Source organism: Xenopus laevis, chromosome 8L (assembly GCF_017654675.1).
Source record: "Xenopus laevis strain J_2021 chromosome 8L, Xenopus_laevis_v10.1, whole genome shotgun sequence".
Taxonomy (NCBI): Eukaryota; Metazoa; Chordata; class Amphibia; order Anura; family Pipidae; genus Xenopus; species Xenopus laevis.
Window position 1 is genome coordinate 79,318,956 of NC_054385.1, and position 22,028 is coordinate 79,340,983.

The window sequence follows — 22,028 nt, forward strand, 5'->3', positions numbered from 1 at the left end:
AAAAACGTGATTAAAATAGCTTGAATTTTGACTCCCTAGACTAGGTGATTCAAGGCCCAAGCAGGAGCTGAAATGTTGGTGAAACCATTGAAGCATTTTATTAATTGAAATCATGAGACATTTTAATTAACAGGGATACATGACTGGAGACCACCTTTATTGTTTGTATTATGCCTTTTGGTTCTTGGAACCCAGGTTTAATGGAACTCAGTATTCAGATTTGTACTTATACATATATTTTTCTATTTCAGAAGGTTCTTCTTCTGCTCACACAGTCCGAAATCTAGAAAATAATGGAATTAGAAGGATTAGACAATTACTCATTTGAAACTAGAAAGCAGAATCCAAGATGTATGAATTATAGAATAATTATGTGACTATGGTCTATGCCCATACAAACCATAAAGAAATAGCTTAGGATAAAATATTAAAAAACATATGATGCAGTGGTTGGAATGTAACATTTTGCTTATCTGCCCTAAGAGGTGAAAAATGATTCCTCAATTGTGTTGTTAGGGCTGCTTAAAGCATTCCCCTTTTACCTTCCTATGTGAATGTTTTTATGACCTGGTGCTGCCAAGTTTAATCACAGTAAAATTGCCTATTCAATTACTTTTAAATTGTACTGTCGAGTAAAACTGAGTGTTAAGAAAATACAGGGAGGGAACAGGGAGCTGTAATAATTAGCAAAAGAAATTACATTATAATCACAAGATAAAGGTTACCAAAATATCAGGCTATATTTTGTTTGAATTCACCATTGATATTATTCAGAAATCAGAACGATGAATACACCTATTATTTCGGGTTTCCATTTCTCTTCAAAGAACATACCTGAGTTAATGTGATTCATTTTGTAAGCGAATTCATTTGAAATTATGTACATACCAATTTTTTAGTTAGGTTATAACCTGAAATATTACACTATATAGACATGTTCCAGAGGACTCCATCTCTCAAGGATAGTCCTTGTTATGTCCAAGGCAACAAAGAGACAACCTGAATCTTATTTTTAATAAAGATATTTTACATCAATTATACTCTGTCATGATTCTTAGATGCATAAAAAAATACAGAATTAAAGATATAAAATATGCAAAGAACCTAGCCTGGTTAGGATGAGACAGGCTAAAAGGAGCCAAAAAGCCCTTCACGTGCAAAACATGCAGCATAAGGCCTTCTTAAAACAGAAGGTATTTACATGTCTCGTACCATATACATAGCACTGCCTTAATACAAAATATGAGAGTTTAACTCTCACATAAGGCATTATGGGAGGAGACATGCAAATCAACCCTTTAACTCCCATTTTTGGTATTAAGGCAGTTCTATGTTATGGCACAAGACAATTAAATACCTTCTGTTTTCAGAAGGCTTTGTGTTGTATAATATAAAATATAAAACTTAATTTGATGTAGAAGCATAAATTCAGGTGGGTAATATGAGTCAACAATTAATTTGTAATTTATCCTCAACTATTAAAAGAAATAGTAACAACAAAAAGTGAACATTTTAAAGTAATGAAAATATCATGTAGGTGCTGCCCTGCACTGGTAAAACGGATCGGTTTGCTTCAGAAACACTACTATAATTTATATAAATAAGCTGCTGTGTAGCAATGGCGGAAATTGAAAAAAGGCTGTATGGCACAGGCTAAATAGTGGATAACAGATAACACCATTATGTTCTAGAGAGCTTATCTGCTGTGTAGCTTGAGCCTTTTCTCCTATGAATGGCTGCCCCCATTGCTACACAGCAGCTTGTTTATATAAACAATAGTAGTGTTTTTAAAGCGAAAACAGTTTTGCCAGTGCAGGGCAACACTGTATTATATTTTTATTACTTTAAACACTTTAATTTTTTGATGTTACTGTTCCTTTAATTTATAGTTTGTCAAACAGACATTCCACTTTTTAATTAAGCCCCATAAAAGTGATTTTGGGGGTGAAATTACCATTTGTATTAGTGTAATAGTGGTTTTACTAAGCTAGAAGAGCCACCATTTATACCTAGCAATCATGTCTGCTTATATCCTTTCGCATTCTCAAAACAAAAATTAAATACGTGCACATTTTTATTTGGATCTACAATAGAAATTGAGCTGTCTAGTTTTTTAGATGAGTTTGTTGGTGAATGCTTTTCATTTACTACATTTTTGGGGGGGCACTTTTTCTTTTTACTTAAAAATAAAATGTATGTTCAGAAAATCATCTATTAACCTTAGTGACATGAATGTCACTCAAAATTTTGATCAAAATAAAACAAGATTTAGAGTCAGACTCATCTGCATGAAAAACATTATGTTATGGTTTATCATATGAAAAAGTATAGGACAGATTATATTTGAGGAGAAATAAATGGTCTGCTAATTCAGTTCCTGTTTTATTCTTATTGTCTTCAATAGAGTTTTCATAACCTCTGAGATAAGTTTTTCTCTCTTAATTGCATCTGGCTATATGGGAAAATCTGTATCTGAATTAAGATATGAGCTTTTCTCATCAAATTGAATCTGACCTGTAGGGGGTTATTTATCAAAGTCCGAATTTATCTCAATATTTCTGTTGCAAACTCCAATCAAATCCGCTCAGGTTTTTTACGCTTATTTATTATTACATTTTCCTGAAAATTTGCTTTGCAGGAAAAAATCTGATTTTCACGAATTTTTCGACTTTTTCATACGATTTTCACGATTTTTTCGTAATTTTCACCTGAAAACTCCAAAAACTTCAGTGCACATCAAAAAATCATTGGGACAAGTCTGAGATGCCGGATTTTCAGATTCGGACTCGATTTAATAATTTCTGATAAAGTCCGCTGTTGCACAAATATGGCAGCCCCCTCATAGACGAACAGGGCAGTAAGAAAGGTAATGTAAAAGCATCAGGAAAATACTTTTATGGCAAAATTATAAATAGTATTCAAAGATGGATATAAAAAAAGGTTATTTTCTGGTGTCAGTATCTCTTTAAGGGGCAAATTCACTAAGATTTGAAGTTGCGCCAGGCGCAACTTCGCCGCACTTCGCCGCACTTAGCCAGGCGTAGTTTCGCCAGCGCTCCGCAAATTCACTAAAATCCGAAGTTGTGCACAGGGGTAGCGTAAGGTTGCGAAGTTGCGCTAGCGTTGATTCGCTATGTAAAGCGAAGTTACGCTAGCGAAGGCTAATTTGCATACGGCGCCAAATTCAAATTTCAATGGAGGAATACGTATCAGCACTACAAATGCCTAGAAAACCTTCAAATCATCAAATAAAAATTTTATTTTGCCCTACACGTGCCCACTGTCTAGGTAAGTTGCCATGAGTCAGGAAATGTAGGGGGGAAGGAGGGGAGCCCCAAAACAATTTTCGATCTTTTTCAGCCTATCACCCATAATGTAGAAAACACGCCAGCGTTTTTTGGGACTTTTGCGGGACTTTTGCGCTTCGCCAGGTCTGAGGTGGCGAAGGAAGTCTAGCGTAAAAGGTAGCGTTCAGTACACTGCGCATGTTAGTGAATTTGCGTAGTTACATCGCTAGCGAAAATTCACCTGGCGTAAGGGTGCAAAGTAACACTAGCGAAACTACGCCAGCGTTCGTTATTGAATTTGCGCAGTAACGAAAATGCCAAACGCTAGCGAATTAACGCTAGCGTTCGGCGCTTCGGCGCTTAGTGAATTTGCCCCTAAGTGCCTAAAAATGGTTGTAATGCTTTATCATAAGTAGACTCTTTGATTGGTCTGCCCCTACTGCTTCTCTTTCCAGATAATCTTTCTTCACAAGTATGAAAGACTCATACTGTGATTCATTGCATTGAACTGGCTAAAAGATAGACTACAAAGAGAGGTGGTAAGTGGAACATTTTCTAATTGGACCAGTGTTGTTAGTGGAGTACCGCAGGGCTCTGTACTAGGTCCCTTGCTTTTCAACTTATTAATGACCTGGAGGTGGGCATTGAAAGTATTGTTTCTATTTTTGCAGATGATACTAAATTGTGCAGAACTATAGGTTCCATGCAAGATGCTGCCACTTTGCAGAGTGATTTGTCTAAATTGAGAAATTTGGAAACTGAGCAGCAAACTGGAAAATGAGGTTCAATGTTGATAAATGCAAGGTTATGCACTTCAGCAAAAATAATATAAATGCAAGTTATACACTAAATGGCAGTGTGTTGGGAGTTTTGTTAAATGAGAAGGATCAAGGGGTTTTTGTAGATAACAAGTTGTCTAATTCTGGGCAGCGTCATTCTGTGGCTACTAATGCAAATAAAGTTCTGTCTTGCATAAAAAAAGGCATTAACTCAAGAGATGAAAACATAATTATGCCTCTTTATAGGTCCCTGGTAAGGCCTCATCTGGAGTATGCAGTGCAGTATAAATGAGCTGGAGAGAGTGCAGAGACGTGCAATTAAACTGGTTAGAGGGATGGAAGACTTAAATTATGAGGTTAGACTGTCAAGGTTGGGGTTGTTTTCTCTGGAAAAATAGGCGCTTGCGAGGGGACATGATTACACTTTACAAGTACATTAGAGGAAATTATAGACAAATAACAGGATACCTTTTTACCCATAAAGAGGATCACCGTACCAGAGGCCACCCCTTTAGACTAGAAGAAAAGAACTTTCATTTGAAGCAACGTAGGTGGTTCTTCACAGTCAGGACAGTGAGGTTGTGGAATGCACTGCCGGGTGATGTTGTGATGGCTGATTCAGTGAATGCCTTTAAGAATGGCTTGGATGATTTTTTGGACAGACATAATATCAAAGGCTATTGTGATACTAAACTCTATAGTTAGTATAGATATGGGTTTATAAAGTTTATGTGAAAGTAGGGAGGGGTGTGTGTATGGATGCTGGGTTTTCATTTGGAGGGGTTGAACTTGATGTCTTTTTTCAACCTGATTTAACTATGTAACTATATAACATCATTTTGGATTGATCAAAATAGATTGTTCCATATTGATTATTCACAAAGTCACGTAAAAAAGGGAAATATAATTTGAGCAAAAAAAAAAGAAAGCTATTTACCAGGCAGAGGGCTCGTATTGTGTTATGTTATGTGCATAAGATGTAGTCAAGGTGGATTTTATTACATATACACACCATTTTGTTTATGTGGAGCAACAACATTTCTTAGATATCACATGCTATAAAATATTTCCATATTGAGAACTTTACAAATCTCAAACCAACCCCTGGATATATGGCAACAATCTATCAGCGTTTCTTTGTTTTTCTGATGTCAGAATGTTTTAGATGCTTGAATAATCTAAAGTTGCAATTCCAGATAAAATGACAGGAGAAAAAATATGTGTAAAAGCTTGTGTAACAGTCCGACTTTCTTTTGAATGGCTTAACTTATCAAGTTAATATTGTATGTTTGTCAGTGTCCACTTTAGTTTTGATACACGAATCTCTATTCAAGGTTGTCGGTGATAGACCTGTAATGTTATATTTCTTCAATGAGGAAAATCACAAAATGCTTTTGATGTTGTTTTACAAACAAGTCAAATATCTTACAAATCATTTGTTTCATTTAGTTGCCAAACTATAATTTATGGTTTCCATGGTATTCTTTTAGTGCATAAACATAATCCATAATATAAATGTTCTTTATACTTTTATGTTCCGTATACATATATGTAATCCTTTTAAATGACAAGGAAATCCTATAGAATATATATGCTTCTAATAAAAGTGATAAATCATAGCTTAAGTCAGTGGCATAACTATTGGGAGAGCAGCGGCTGCCACTGCACCCAGACCCACCCAATCAGTAGGGCCGGTTGGAGTAATTGAGTGTGCTACAAGAAGAACCAATGGTAAGAGCCCATGCACAATGCGGGTTCCGACAAGGGGTAGCAGATGTACGGCTGGGTGCAGTTTTTGCATCAGGGCCCATGGTCCCCTAGTTTCACCACTGTCTTAAGTACAGCTGTCTAATCTACTTTGCCTGAAGCCAGGAGTGTAAATACAGAGGAAGAAGACCCTGCAGCTACAGGTGGGTCCAGGAGGCATAGGGGTCCTGTGATGCCCTAATTTATATACAATTCCAATAATTTTGGTAAAACAAGTCAACCTCTAGTCATTTTTGGGGCCTGAAAAATAATTTGCTGTGGGGCCCAGTAATATCTGCAAATAACCTATGATCCAGTATAGAGTTACTCACATAAGAGTTATTATTTTAGGAAAGTATCAAAATATCTCAAACCATTGCAACTTCAGATACAAAAAATGTATTCTGAAGAGTTCCTCCACCCAAAAAATACTTGTTGCATAATGAAAGAAAATGCCATTCTTAACAACTTTCCAATATTCATTAATTACAAAATCTCATATGTCAATTATATTGAAAACAGCATTCGTCTGGTTGTTTATATTCCTTGCATTCTTGGCTCTTACTCCTGAACCAAGCAGAAGCCAGCTGAATAATAGACCTGGAGAATAGAAAGGGATAAACAAATATTGATTTCAACAGAAATTTACAAATAACTATAACACCAATACAATAATGTAATCATTACATTGGAAAGTTGCTAAGAATTTTCATTAAGACTTTTTCTTTGTGCTGAAAAACACTTTGGGTGTAGGACCCCTTTAAATAAGCTTTTAAATTTATCATCTGCTTCACTGATATAAAGAAGAGCTGATCCATACATTTAGTAGCCCAAGCAACATAATGTACTATTTGTTTAAAGATAATTATTTTAAATCTTATTTACTCTCATAAAATCACACATTCAGATAATTTAAAGAACACAATACATTATTATTTTAAATAATAAACAGTAGCTAGAATTTTAATTAATCACTGGGCCAAGCAAACACACATCCAAGGCAACCCCCCCATTGTGCACAAGGTGCACCACAGTGATGGGATAGGGGGTGACCACTTGGAACCCTCCGCCTGCCATCAACTTGGAGTAGGTTCAATTACTTGCTCCCTCAGCCAACTTTCTTTAGAACTAAAGAAAGTCCAGAACTAGGGGTAGGCAAAAAGAAGAGATTAGTGCCTACCCCCCCACACACACACACACACTGTACCCCAGGTACATGCCTCTTCCGCCTACCCCTAGTTCCAGCCTTGATGAGAATACTGTAAAACTAATCAGCTGATTATGAGCTACTGTATCAACAATGGTTATTAGAAGAAGTTGCCACCATCAAACAATGTACCCAAATGAAATTTGAAAGCACTATTATGTGTTTGAGTGATCTCTTGTAATATAGCTCCAACATAACAATCACAATGGTACTAAATATTAATTTTACATTTAAAAACACTAATTTTTTCAGTAAAACTAATCATAAACCCAACAGCTAGGTAGACAGTCAAACTGAGATAGAAGACATAACTACATGAATCCACATCTTGTTTGGATATACAAAATGAAAGGGCTGAATGTTGTATAATTAAATCAGTCAACTATTTTGTGAATTTATTTTTTGGAAGCGGATAATGTCTCAATAATATAATTAGCTACATTTTTCCCTGACTATTAAAAAATAGTGTCTGCCTAAAAACCTTTTTTTGGTCAAGACCAATTCATTTTAAGATCTACTGTTATTACATCTCCTTATTATATCTGGCAAATATTCCAGAAATCTATTTGGAAATAAATGCTGGCAACAAATTGCGATATAAACAGAATATCTGTTGACTTTCTATGCAAAATATACTTGAGGATTCATTATGTAATGCTATACTGTTCTGTAGCTGTAGCTTCTGGTATTTATGCATCAAAATATAGTGAACATTTAGGACCTCCCTAAAAAAAAGCTTAAAAAGAGACATTATGCAACTTAACCAAGTATTTTCAGACAATTCATTACAAAGTTATGGTTCTGTTTTCCCACATATTGAGAACCTAAGCTTCAAAAACACTGTATAGTTTTTAAATGTTTTTACTATCAGTATTTGGCATTAGCACAAAGTAATTCTTATTGCCAAATGCAAACTTTAAACAACTCAGTTGATGCAAGTTTAATGTATATTATTATTCCATATAGTTATGAGAACATGCTGCTTTTCAGGAAAACGAGCATAATACTACTTATAGAAATGACATAGCAGGAATGGAACCAAAACACTGAGAAACAATTACAATAACTGATAGCAGGAAGAAAAATTTGCTCCAGAAATGCTTTTTTTTAATAAATACTCTGTGCCATAGCTACAAAAATAAAAAGTTGTGGGGAGGCATATTTATCCAAATGTGAATTTGTGAACTTTCTTTTTTTTAATTAGAAAAAGTCTTCAAAAATCACAAAACTCGATTGTGTGCTTATTTGTTAAAAAAATTCAAAACTTGAAAAATCAATTGATTAAAAATGTGAGAAAATTGTCTACCAACTTTAAAAAAAATTTTGAAAAACTTGAATTGAAAAAATTCACTTACATTTTGCCTACAACAATGCCCATTGACATCTACATGAACTTGCCAGCTTATGGTTTTTGCACTTAGAACAATTGAGCTTCTGACACTGTAAATAAAATGTATGAGTTTTTGTAGAAAAAATTGCGTTAAAAACTTTAATTGGAACATTGATAAATTGACCCCAAATATTGTCCACTAAATAAAGCAAGCATTGTGAACTACATTGTTTTTTGGAAATAATGAGCCAAGATCGGCTACACACATTGAAAAATGTGAACTGACAATTTTATCAGATTTGCTAATAAATGTAAGTTTTGTTCATACTTTCCTGAATGGCAGGACATTTAAGTAATCTATAAATAGATGGAACCACTGGGAATCATTCTGAATTGTCCAGTTTAATATTTGATAAATCATTATGTATCTATCTATTTGCCTGTTGTGTCGGTATTTGTACCCTCATTATAGTAAGCTCTCAAAACGTCTATTGTATGTTTAAAAATGTTAGAATCAATTAAACTTCTTTACAACCTATTGCTAGATAAAGGTAGGTTGCTAAGTAATCATATAATTACAGAGTAGGTAGCCCTTACATGACCTTTCTTGTGGAAAGGGTTTATTTACTATGGTCAGGGACACCAGAAAAGTCAGAACTTATTGCATGTTTATGCTCTATACATCATAAATCACATTCAAGGAAGGTCATGGCAAAGTCCCACCTATGATCTGCTCTGACAGCCTTACATACATATGGCTTATGGCGCCATTTTTATTTCTAAATTACACTGTTTACACTACAAATAATTCCCTCTGCCATATAAAGTGTAATTCCTGAACCAATAAGTATATTTTTTAGTTTTAATATTCCCTGGTCATGTGTTTCAGAAAGAGCCAGTGCTGCACTATGCAACTGCTTTCTGACAGGCTGTTGTTTCTTCTACTCAATGTAACGTAGTGGGACCTGCATTTTTAATATTTAGTGCTGTTCTTAAATCTACCATGGAGCTGCTATATTGTGTTAGGGAGCTGCTAACTGACTACCATCCCACTGTTCTGTTGTTAGGCTGCTGGGGTGGAGGGAGCGGGTGATATCACTCAAATTTTGCAGTACAGCAGTAAAGAGCACAAGTCACATGACTCAGGACTCCTATAAAACTGACAATATGTCTAGCCCTATGCCAGACTTCAAAATTAAATATATAAACATCAGTTTGCTTTTTTGAAAAATGTTTTTTTTGTTTACAAATAGCTTTCAGATCATTAAAACTATTTCATTAATATTATATTGCGAAGTTGCTTAGAATTACATTCCCAGTATACAAAATTGTATCATAAGGGTGGAGATACGCTTTTAGCTCAAGGGCAAATTTGTTTTCGATGCAGGATAAAATAAAAATTCCCAACATTAAATATGTTATGAATTATTGTCCCAGTCAATCATACTGATTAAAAAAGAAGGGGGCAGGTTTATCAACAGTATAAAGATAACAAACAAACTACATATAGCAACAATATTTTTTTGCGATCTTAGTTATAGAATAAAGACATTTTTTCTTCATGATATTCTTTACGAGAAAATATTTATTTAAAAATAATATACAACAATTTTCAGTCAATGTGATTATTTCTATAGTGTTTTGAATACACTACCTTTTATTAAAACCTCCAATGTCCTTTTCCAGCGTTACATTTCTTAAGATTATATCCCAATAAGCTAAGATCCATATATCACTATGATACTGACTGTTTTTTTGCATTTGCACAGGAAAATGTCAGTTTTCTATTACAAAGTAACTTTGTTACTTCTTAAATGTCACTGTGCCATGTAACAGTATGGGATACCCAAATAGATGAATAATATTTTTCAACTGGTGATTTGTCTTTATATGCAATTCTATCTGCAGATTCCATAACAAAAAAGGAGAATAGTTCTGAAAATATATGTTTAGCAACTAGGGCTCAGATCTTTGCAGATCTGGAGAATCCTGAAGGATTACTAACAGTTTGACCTACTATACAATATAGCTAAACTTTCCCGATTAAGACTACCATTTTCCTGCCTGCCGAAATGTTTTTTTTAATGAATTGACATATTTATCATATCTGATCCTTGTGCGGGATGTACTTGACTGCTTTGAGCTTTGAGCTTTGAGCACTTATTTGAATCCTTGCTCCCAGATGCAAACTGCATACATATTGAAAGGGCTTGGAAAATGATTACTATTAATATATAAATATTCAATTGTTACATTTTAAAGCTCTGGTAATACCAAGTGGTAATTATCATTGATAAGCAACAATTAATTTGACCCATTTTCTTAAAGTCTTTTGGCTCAAACTGTTTAAATCACTGTCCAAAATTATCAGGTATTATTTCACCAAAAATAACAATGATATGCTGCTAACACACCGGAAGTGTTTCATGCTTGTTTCATAAAGTTTTATAACCCACCAGATTATCCCCATCATTTAAGAAATGTTTACATTATTTTGGAATTGTGGACAGTCAGCTGATAAATTACATTTCAGTTGCAAAGCTGCATATTTATTAAAATTTATCAGCAACTTGCTTGTGTTGCTTTTATGCAAACTCTCTTTTTACTGACCGATAAATGTATTTCTGTTTTATAGATATGATGATTAGCTAAGAGTTAATAATATTTTAGCAACATTGTGTGACATTTTACTTTATATCTCCTTTTAGTAAACATTTTTTTAACATGAGTATGGGAAGATATCGGATCTCCAGATCAAATTTTTTTATGGCTTTGGGGGTGGGGTTAATTTCACAGAGATGCAGACGTTTAAATCAAATTGTGACAATTGATTCTATAATCACCTCTTACATCTATGCGAGCACTATGTGGGGGATATATACATTTTATATTCACATGACATTGACTAGTAGTTTGTGCAAGATAATTTGACTGGGGCCTCAATTTGCTTCAGTACAGTAGAACCGCCACTTTACGTTTTTCAGGGGGCCGGAAAAAAATGGTGTAAAATCCAGGAAAATGTAAAATCCGGGAAATGTATTATGCATAATATTTAACTGGGACCACAAAACAACAATGTAAAATGAGGGAAAACTTAAAATCAGGGGATGTAAAATTGAGGTTCCACTGTATATATATTTTTGAGAGTATTAGTGTTTTTTCTATGTAGAATATCACAAATGACACAAACACAGGAGATTTGGCACTGGTGTTTTATGTGACTTGTTATAAATCAGTGTCTGGCAAACATATTCATAAGAAGCACTATCCATTTTAATACTGGGGTGTGCTTGTTTGGCAGCAGCTTTAGACAGAATGTAGGTTGTATGGGAACATTTACTACTTCAGGTTACTGAGGCTCAGGAGAAGGGGTTCAGTCACTGGTGCAGCCTGAAGTAACTTAGCCCCACAGCAAAATCTGTTTATGTTTCCCCATTGCCTAAACCTTGATGATCTGTTTTGGACATCTATATTGAAATTACACATCAGTCAGAACTGGCACTCGGCCTCCGTACTCTAATGCCCTCCAGTGAATCCACTGTCTCTGTTATAAAGTAATAATGAAAGTATTTAACTGAAAATATCATGAAAAAAAATTAACATAAGTGCTATCTCATGGAAATACTACATTTTCTAGATGTAATACATTTTCTGTATTCAGGTCTGTGTTCAAGTTATCCTTCTTAGCAATATGTCTTTCTAAATGCAGGTTACTGTCGAAATTTCTGTTTAATTTGTGCCTATCAATTATTTGGATAAATCTGAAGATATTTTGGCAGGAAGATTTATAATGAACAGCCACCCCAATTTAAAACAACTTAACATTAAAGTGTATGTGTATATATATATATATAAATGTCGAAAGAGAAAAGATGCACACCAGGGTTTGTGTACAAAAGATTAAAAATCCATATTTATTAAATTACATTAAAAAATTCGGCCAACGTTTCGGTCTGCTCCTAAGACCTTTATCAAGACCCTTGATAAAGGGGTCTTGATAAAGGTCTTAGGAGCAGACCGAAACCTTGGCCGAATTTTTTAATGTAATTTAATAAATATGGATTTTTAATCTTTTGTACACAAACCCTGGTGTGCATCTTTTCTCTTTCGACATTTGGATAATTTTGCCCTTGAAGATAGCACCCAGGTATCAACTCAGAATCATGCATTACGGTGTGCGTTAAGAACTTCTGGACTATATATATATATATATATATATATATATATATATATATATATATATATATTTATATTTATTGAATTATTTAACTCAAGCCATTAACATCTCAGCATGGAGAAGGGAATTAAAACCGTGATTTTTATTTATATCTATTAAGGAAGTTTGAAAAATGTTGGGATCTATTTTATCAATACTATTATGTTCATACTGAATAGAATGTAGAAGCTAGATTTTAGCAGAATGGGCCAGTTGATTGTTCCTCCACTGTATATTTTAATTTGTGGGTTGTACATCACTCTTGTCACTCATGGTTTAATTATTTGCCGTAGCTGAAATAAAGCTCAACAGATACAGAAATTTGTCTTTTCATAAATATTACTGGTTTTATTAGAATTTTGCTTTCCATACATCCTTTATTTTCAAATTTTGTTGAAAAAAATGATTACAGAAAGACTGACTAGCTTTGGAGGAGAGTAGGATTGTTACATATGTAGCAGTCCAGAAAGAATGATAAATAATTTACAAAAAGTTAGCAAAATCCTGCCAGCTTTAAATGCCAAAAGGAGTGTCAAAGTAATGTTTATTTTGCAAGCAGTAACACTGCACACCTCTTGTAAATAAATGCAGAGGCGGTGATAGTGCTTCTGGTTATTACAAACATAGGTCTGTAAAAGCAATTCATAATACGCCGCATTGCACATTGTATGTTAACTCTGTAAATCTTGAATTTAGGTTCACGCCATACTATTCCATGGGGATGCTACAACAAGAAGTCATTTATAACTATGTCTGCCTGTATTTTATGCAGAGTAAAGTTGAACTAATGGTCCCAATATTGCCAGATACATGATAGAAAAAAAAAACATAATGTTGCTGGGAAAAATGTGCCCTTTATTCCTATTTAAAAAAAACTCACCTCTAGACAATCCAGTTCACCAGTATTTTTCATGTTTAGGTTATGCTAAAATGGTGGCCCAGGAGAGCGAACATGCAATTTTGTTTGGAATCTGCTGATATATTTGTATTGTGAAGGTCCACTTACCTGATTAAATCTATCAAAGCAGCAAATCATTTTTGGCAAGTTGAAAAGCAACCAAATTCTTCTAACTTCCACATAAGGCCACTGTGATGTTTTACATCAAAATTAGAAACCCACAGCTGCACAGGGAAAGAAAAATCACATCAGGAAAGAAAAAAAAGTTCTCTAATATGAATTCTATTTGATTAGCATGCAGATGACATTCCTGGAGAATTCATTCAAAGTAGACGAAATATCTAGCAAACTGTTCTATGGCTGCTATGAATTTGCACCAATCTATGTGCACCATCAAGTCCATCCAAGAAATAATCTGTATCAGATCAGCCATTCGAGTTTAATATATATCTGCATACAGACAGTTAAAGGATTCCTCTGCACTAACCAGAAAATGGAACAAAATTCATACTGCAATCTGCTTTAATTCTTTTCTCTCAAATTCTTGTCAAAATATATGTTATATTATCAATCGTTACTTGAAGGCTGATTCCACATTTACAATCCAAACAGAAAATCAGACCCAATCTATTGAAAACGTAAACTGGTAAAGGTATTGACCCATTATCCAGAATGCTTGAGACCTGGGGTTTTTTGGATACGGGATCTGTATGTAATTTGGATCTCTATAACGTAAGTCTTCTAAAAATCATTTAAACGTTAAATAAATCCAATAGGATTGCTTTGCCTCTATTCATTAAATCTTAGCATCAAGTACAAGGTACTATTTTATTTTAACAGGTATGGGACCTATTATCCAGAATACTCGGAACCTGTGGTTTTCCGGATCTTTGCTTAATTTGGATCTTCATACCTTAAGTGAACTAAAAAATTATTTAAACAGAAATTACACCCAACAGGCCTCCAGTAAGGAATAATCATATCTTATTTGGAATAACATGAAGGTAATGTTCTATTACTACAACAATAAAAGAAATCATTTTTAAAAAATGTAATTACTGCATAGAATGGGGTCTAATGGAGACAGCCTTCCTGTAATTCTGAGCTTTCTGGATAACAGATCCCATACCTGTCTGTGAAGGTTCTCAATCATCCAGGCCTTGGTATATCTACAGTAATAAGTCAAATCAACGGGACTTGATGTATTTTTCTTTTTCCTTGAAGACGTTTTGCTAGTCAACCGACTGGCTTTCTGAATTGAGAAAGCCTGTCAGATGACTAGCGAAACGTCTTCAAAGAAAAAGAAAAATACAGCAAGTCCAGTTGATTTGACTTATTACTATAGAGATCCTATACCTGTACAGAGAAAAAGGAAATCGTTTTTAAAAATGTGAATTATTTGTTTAAAATAGAGTCTATGGGAGATGGTCATCCTGTAATTTGGAACTTTCTGGATAATGGGTTTGCAGCTAGCGGATCCCATACCTATATCTTTCGAAAGCAAAACAAAAAGCATTACAGGCCCAAAAGTAAAAATAAATGTGTGCAGCGCAATGCCGAGGAAGAAGCGATACACTGCACAGTGTATATTGCAGTTGCATTTTCAAGGGCAAGTGGATCATGCTGGCAACTCCTTTTGCATGAGTCTTCTGTTCCCCCTTAAATTCTCATCATGTAGAGCTCTGGGGCTTTGAAGAATCATTTTCAAAATGCTTTTATGCATATTGTATATGTGAACTTTGATCATGTCTAATCTTTCCTATGTGGTGCTAACAAGGTAGTCTGTGTGCAAGAAAGCTCCCTGCCCAGGCATCAAGTTTACTCTCAGTTAGAAAACAGTTAACGCGCGCAGATGATGTCAATGCCTCTTACCAGATCTGAAGCAAATCCTAAGGCATCTGGACTGTGCGGAGGGTGGTTTTTGCACTGCAGTATAGAGGTTTCCTTTTAGGAAAAGAAAAAATAAACAGAGGTGAAAACGCAGCAATAGAAAAGTGTGGAAGTAATACGGCATGTAGTCTTCCTTGGGATTAGTCACCTTTGTGGAACTAAGTTCCTCACCTACAGTGTACAGAGTGTGTTTATATCCAGACACATGCCCACAACTTTAACCCTTGCACCCCATACTGTAATTTCCTTTTATGCACAGCTTTAAGTAGAAATTCATCTGTTTGCCTATAGTTTCCAAAAAAAAAAGCCTTCTGCTGACCTCAAAAGCTGACAGAATTGTTTTTTCACCCTGTATAAATTACAAATGCATATTGTGCCTATTATTACCATAAAGAAACAGTATTTTCTGCCGCAAGTGGAAAGTATATACTATGTGTTGTAATGATGCAGATGAAGGGAGAAGGCCCTGTTTCTGAAAACAGCTTTTTCTGGCAATATTAAAAAAAAAATTAAATTAAATAATCCACTGCAGAATTCTGTGGGAGTCATTGGTGCATATGTATCCCAGAGAAGAAAATGTACGTAATATATTGTAACTCTTGGATTACCCACTTGCACACACCCAGAACACAAACATGCACATAAAATGCTGCGGTCAAAATTTATCAAGCTAATGGGGGAAAAAAACCCTCTTCAAATCCAAATGTTATTGTATCGTGTTGATTTATGAAAGAGTCGAAGGAGAATCTGTACTTCATAAATCAGCCCAACAAAATAACATTTGGGTCATTTTTTTTTCTTTTCACTTGGAATCTTATCCTAGCATTTGATAAATCTATGAGTGTGTGTGTACACGCAGAGAGGCTGGAGCAAATGACATATTAATGTACTAACTACTGGGGCATTTAATTCTGATTTATTGCAGCTGTTTTGTACCAGTACTGTATCCTCAGTTCAATAACATTATTTTAATCAATTTGTCAATTTGTATGGAACCAAATTCACCGCTTTCCTTACATTCAGATTTGCGTCACAGTATCGGTAAGTTTTCCAAATTCCGGCCTTTTGGAAACATATTTAAATGTGGTCCATTTGATTTTTTTTTTTAAATGATGACAAAGACAGCAAGAAATTTGCTCTCTTTCTCTCTCTCTCTCTATATATAGATGTATACATACGTACATATATATACAGTATATGTATATATATTTAAAGTGCCTTTAAAAAAATGCATTACGAAAAAATGTATTACAATTATAAAATGTGCATCTTTTCTATAACACATTTCTGGTCGCATCAAGCAACGAGAACTTGTTGAAAATGTCTAAAAATTCATCAGTAAAAATTCTGATACTTTCCTTTGTCATCAGGTAATAAAATATTTTCAGTATTTTACAATTAGCTATCATTTGCTCTTAGTATGAATGAGATTTGCATCTGTGAGTCATTTCTAGGATATGGAAGGGTGGGTTCCATGTGGTCGGGAATTTTACAGCTTCGGAAATGAGCACTTTGTGCTACAGGACACTCCATGTGCCGTTAAGCTCTCTGTAACCGATATACTCTATGAGCAGTTATTACTGATTCACACATCATGCAAAATATGTTATGGTGGGGAAATGTTTTAAACATGTTTTTGAGAAACTATAAAAAAACATATAACTTTGTTGGGGGGAAAAATTCAAATGTTTATGACATTTGCTTTTACTTTTTAGTGAAAATATACATCATGAAACTTTTCTAATCCTGATTTAGTGCAAACGTAAATTGAATCTCTTACAGACCTGTGTCAAAACCATTACAAAACTCACTTGTTCTTAAGAAATACATTAACGTGTCATGTGCATATAAACGATAAATACCCCCCACTGTGTTTGGTCACAATATTTCACTGTGGCTGGTGACACAATGGTGACACATGGGAGCTGCTCCTGAGTCAGAAGTGGTTCTAGAAACAAACATGCTAATTAGTGACATTAAACAAAAACATGTCAGCCAGTCGCTTTTTCTCCTACCTTAAGGGTATAGGCATTAAGTAATGTTTGAGATATTCCTGTTGGGAATGATCTGATTTGGGGGATGGTTAAAGGACCGTCGTTTTTATGGTATCTGAAAATGTCTGGCTTTTAAAAAATTCTCTTTTGCTCCGTGGTGGGTTATCAATGTGAAAAGAAGCAGACTTCACTATTAAGTACAGCACACTGGTCATTTTTTACTTTCCATATTACTCAAAGCAACAAAAAAATGTTGAGGTACTACTTTTCCTAAGAATAAAGTTACCTTTGGGTTATTACTGTCATTTAAAATAAAGGGCTACTTTGCCATTCTTACTGTACTTGCAACAGCACACATAATATAAATAGCACAGAGTGCAGGATTTGCAGCTTCCATTCTTCTTCTGTTGGTCCCAGCTTCTCCAATAAGACTTCTTAAAGTTTTCTTATAAAAATGAATTGTGGGAAAAAATACATAAAGCAAAAACCTGTTTCACGCTGCTCAATTTAAAGAATTACTCTAGCGGAAATGAGGCTTCAGGTGAGCGACCGGCTGTTACAGTAATAAGTAGCAGGCCCCTGATGCTTAACTGCTCACTTGCAGAACTCTCCCTCCGTTAACATTTTATTCCACAAAAGGATTTTTAGGGGGCACCAAACATTGTAGAAGCTGTAAAAACACCATCCTCGGTCAAGACAGAGCTATGGGATATAGCACTCTAGTGTCAAAAATCCCTCACCAAAATAAATTCTAAAAAGCAAAAAGGCAAACTTGCAAATAAACAAATTCTAAGGGTTCCTGCCTGCAACATGGAAAAAAATCTTGAAACAAAAATTACGTTTTTAAAGTGGATGTCTGCCCGAAAGCATTATACATTAATTAATAATGCCCAGTGCTTTTCAAGTTATTTGTTACTGTAATTGCATATTAAAAAAGTATTCTCTGGCTCTAAATCTTGTAACAATATAACAGAAGTCAGTTCCACCTCTACTTCTGTTAATCAGATTGCGTCTGCTACTTGTACCAGGAGGGAGAACCAGCAGTACATAGAATATAAACAACCAAAAAGATACTGCTTTCAATAGTATTTACATTTATGAAAAAAAGTTTTAATGGTTTTAAAGTTAATGTATGTTGGAAATGTACTTTAACAAAGTACAAAAAATACTTTGGCTAGAGATCCCTTGTTAAGAAATATAAAAAAAATATGCATGCACTCAGACTAACTAATAAAACTTGTTTGTATATATATATATATATATATATATATATATATATATATATATATATATATATATATATATATATAAAACGTAATATAATATATATATATATATATATATAATATATATAAAATATATTATGTATCAGACACACTGAGATAAGCTAAACATCTGTAGTTCCAGCTTTGTGCACTGAAGTTATTCAGCCTTTGGGAATCCATTAATCTGGTTCCCTGTTGCAAAAGTTGTAGCTAATCCTATTTAGTTCCTGATACCTGATATGACAGAAATGTGATGTTCCTTAGCAATCTTCAGAGGACGCAGAGTAAGCACTATTTGAAGTATAGAGCTACTTACCTTCCCATATATCCTCCCGGCTTTGCATAAAAGACTGAGCCAATGAGGTACAGAGAAAATTATTTTTCACCATCTGTTTATTGTAGTAATTCCTTTAACTTAAGGTATAAATAGTAAATTCAGTACAGTGTATCTGTGCAAAATGTCTGCACATTCTTTTTTTATTTACAGGCAATGAAATGATAATATTTACACTCTATGTACAGATCCCACATCGTGGCACTGCTGGGGCATTCAGCTATCCTGATGTGCAAGTCTTTATTCTTATTCCAGAGGAACCAATCAACTGTCAGAGTCCAGGTCACTTTTAACCTGTTCGTCCGCTTTTTCTGCTGAGTTTTTTGAGGACTTATTCCACTTTTGGGCATTTTCTGATTCCTCTGATGAAGATCTTTTCTGCCTCCTCCACTTTGCTCTTCGATTTTTGAACCAAACCTAAAAGCGAAAGCAAATAATTAGGTTTATATCATTGATATTATTCAATTCCCTCTATACATTAAAGTTCCCTTTTACTTATTTAATTGTTCACTCTCAGCATAATCCATTCCTGCTTTATTAGTCTATATAACCTGTCCCATGTAGTAGGATGACTATCCAATAAAGCAGATGTTTGTAGGCAGGTCACTTAAATGTTGTTGCCATGCAAAAAAGTCCATGGAGCCCTGTGCAGAATGGAGACCATAAAAATGCACTAAAGGTTGCACCTGACAACCATTGGTTGTGCACCCACGTACTGCATCCATTGGTTGCACCATAAGCCTGATAAGTCTTCCCCCTGCACTGCAGAGAGACGTGCATGCTTACAAATCTGGCATTGCATGTGATATGGCTGGGTGAAAGTGTGGGATAAATACAAGATGAGATGAACTGATTCTGGTGCAGTCATATGTGCACATTTAAAAAAGCAAAGAGTTATCTTTGTCATGTCTGTATTCCACATGAATACATGACATAGTAAGTGTGTAACAATGCATGTACATGAGAGGAAATCAGAAAAACACAATTGTAGTGTAGGTTTGTCAGTGTCTGTATATTTGTTTTCACGGGGCAGCCATATGAATGGTCCTCTAAGGATTGGAACAAATACACATTTGGGCTCTGTGTGATTATGTGTGAATTTTAATGGGGTTTTTTTTGTCTTTTACCCAACTGATGGCTACCACCACAGCAAATGTATGTGTATCAGGCACATGCAGAACTTACCTCTACTTTTTCCTCTCTGAGATGAACTCTCCTTGCCAGCTGTTCCCTGGTGCCCACATCTGGGTACTTGGTTTCTTGGAAGAGATTCTCCAGTGCTTCCAGTTGTTCATCGGTGAAGATGGTCCTGTGCCTCCTCTTCCTCCTGCAGTGGAGCTGGTTAAGCAACTGCAGCTCAGTTCGTGACAAAGTGCCAACGTTCATGTAAGGGAGCATTTGGTGAGGCACTGGCGGCATCAGCACTGATCCTGCACCATCATATGCTAGAAAGCAAGGTAATAAAGATTAGAGCAAAGTTTTGGAGCATTCATCCACTCTCATAACACTGACCAGCACACACATAGCAGTAACTATGCCCCACAAAGCATTTGCTCTTCTCTGGAACTAAAACATGAATAAATAATAACGATGATATAAATGGCTGTTGTAAGCCTAAACGTTACCAAACCCACTAAATGTGTTCAGGTTTGTTAGTAGGAATTATATTGTATTGAATATGGGCTGCGCTGGAATCTTTGAATAATTCTGGGGAAATTGTCATAGTTATTAAACTTGCAACAGTGTCAGAAAAGAAATGTCCCTGCATGCCAGCTATCAGAATGATCCACAGAATTACTTGTACAGCATTAATCTCATTCCAACTGAGACCTGATGGTGGTCAAGAAGACCACCAAACCTATATTCTATCTAATAAAACAGCCATTAAAGTTTCAGGTGGTGAAGAAGGCACAAACACTACTGCAGAGAAAGGGAAAAGTTGCTACTCTTTAAACTTCTGCAGCTCTGCCAGGCAGCAAATGGCAGAGGGATGTCCGAGAAGGAGCGCGTCATTGCGCAAACCCTGGCGCATACAAAACCCCTACGTGTATGAGGAAACGTTTTTGCCTGCTCCGGACCGGGTGCGACAATACAGTTTAACATGTAAGAGAAGCCAAGACACTGCCAGGCTACTTTTTAGTGTTCTTCTATAAGACATATCATATCAGCTAAAGAATAAAGTCCTGATAACTCTGCTGCGGTTACTGTCGCCGCAAGCGTGTGGAAGTAGATCAGGGGACTTTGGAAGGCTTACCTGTAGCAGGGGGTACACACGAGCATTGCTGCGTCCCCAAAGCTTGCACTGTCCCACAGCACGAGGGGCCCAGGTGCGTCTGTACGTGCAACTGTCCATAGTAGTAGTTATTGAATCCCAGCCTAGATCCATTCACCCCTTGAAGAGTAGATGTTGGGGCCACGGCTCGGTTATAAAATCCGCTGTAATCTGCGGGGCCATACAGAGACTCCCCCAGACTGGAGAACACCACCGGCCCATTCTGGGGGAGCAATACCGACTCCTTGCAGCGAGGTCTGGCAGCCAATATGTTATCAATGCTGAACATGCCAGAAGGCATCACCCAAATGTTTGGGGGAGAAAAATAAGTCCTCTTTGGGGGGCTCCTTGGACAGGGTTTGGTGGGGGGCAATCCTCTGCTGTGTAGTGAGCAGAAAGCAGGATACTCTGCGACTTTGTGTGTGCGTCTCTCGCTCTCAGCTGAAAACTTCATGCAGACTGCAGTCCTCTCCCATCTGTGCCTCTTCCCTTATATAGCGCTACCACGTCACCCAGCGCTGAAGCACAGCAGCTCCACTCTGGGATGGGATGGGGTGAGAGGAGACTCATCTGTATATTGAGATTTAATGTAATCAAACTAATCCACTCCATTAGGAAAACCTTTAGAAAAATCGCAGACTCTCCCTGTAGTTATTCACAGGAGCTAATTGCTCACCGTTAATCTGATTAATGCCATTGTCCTCTGAGCTGTTGGCTGTCATTAACCCATTCATTGGGCGTGATGGGACATTAACGGGTGCAATTTCCTTGCTCTCAATCCCAGTCCTTTGTTTAACCCCTTTAGCTCCG

General features: G+C 35.7%; 1 protein-coding gene and 1 long non-coding RNA gene across 2 annotated transcripts; both read right to left on the reverse strand.

Moving 5' to 3' along the window:
• Window positions 1-104: 104 nt before the first annotated feature.
• LOC121396843 lies at window positions 105-15,975 on the reverse strand. The gene is made up of 3 exons (XR_005963173.1): window positions 15,336-15,975; window positions 13,572-13,687; window positions 105-283 (listed from the first exon to the last, which is right to left on the reverse strand). It is a non-coding gene; the product is annotated as an uncharacterized LOC121396843 (long non-coding RNA).
• Window positions 15,976-18,987: 3,012 nt separating this feature from the next.
• On the reverse strand, window positions 18,988-21,702 carry gsc.L (goosecoid homeobox L homeolog). The gene is made up of 3 exons (XM_018230459.2): window positions 21,201-21,702; window positions 20,132-20,391; window positions 18,988-19,363 (listed from the first exon to the last, which is right to left on the reverse strand). The coding sequence occupies exons 1-3, from the start codon at window positions 21,670-21,672 to the stop codon at window positions 19,211-19,213; spliced, it is 885 nt and encodes a 294-aa protein (XP_018085948.1). The 5' UTR covers window positions 21,673-21,702; the 3' UTR covers window positions 18,988-19,210.
• Between the last annotated feature and the right edge of the window lie 326 nt (window positions 21,703-22,028).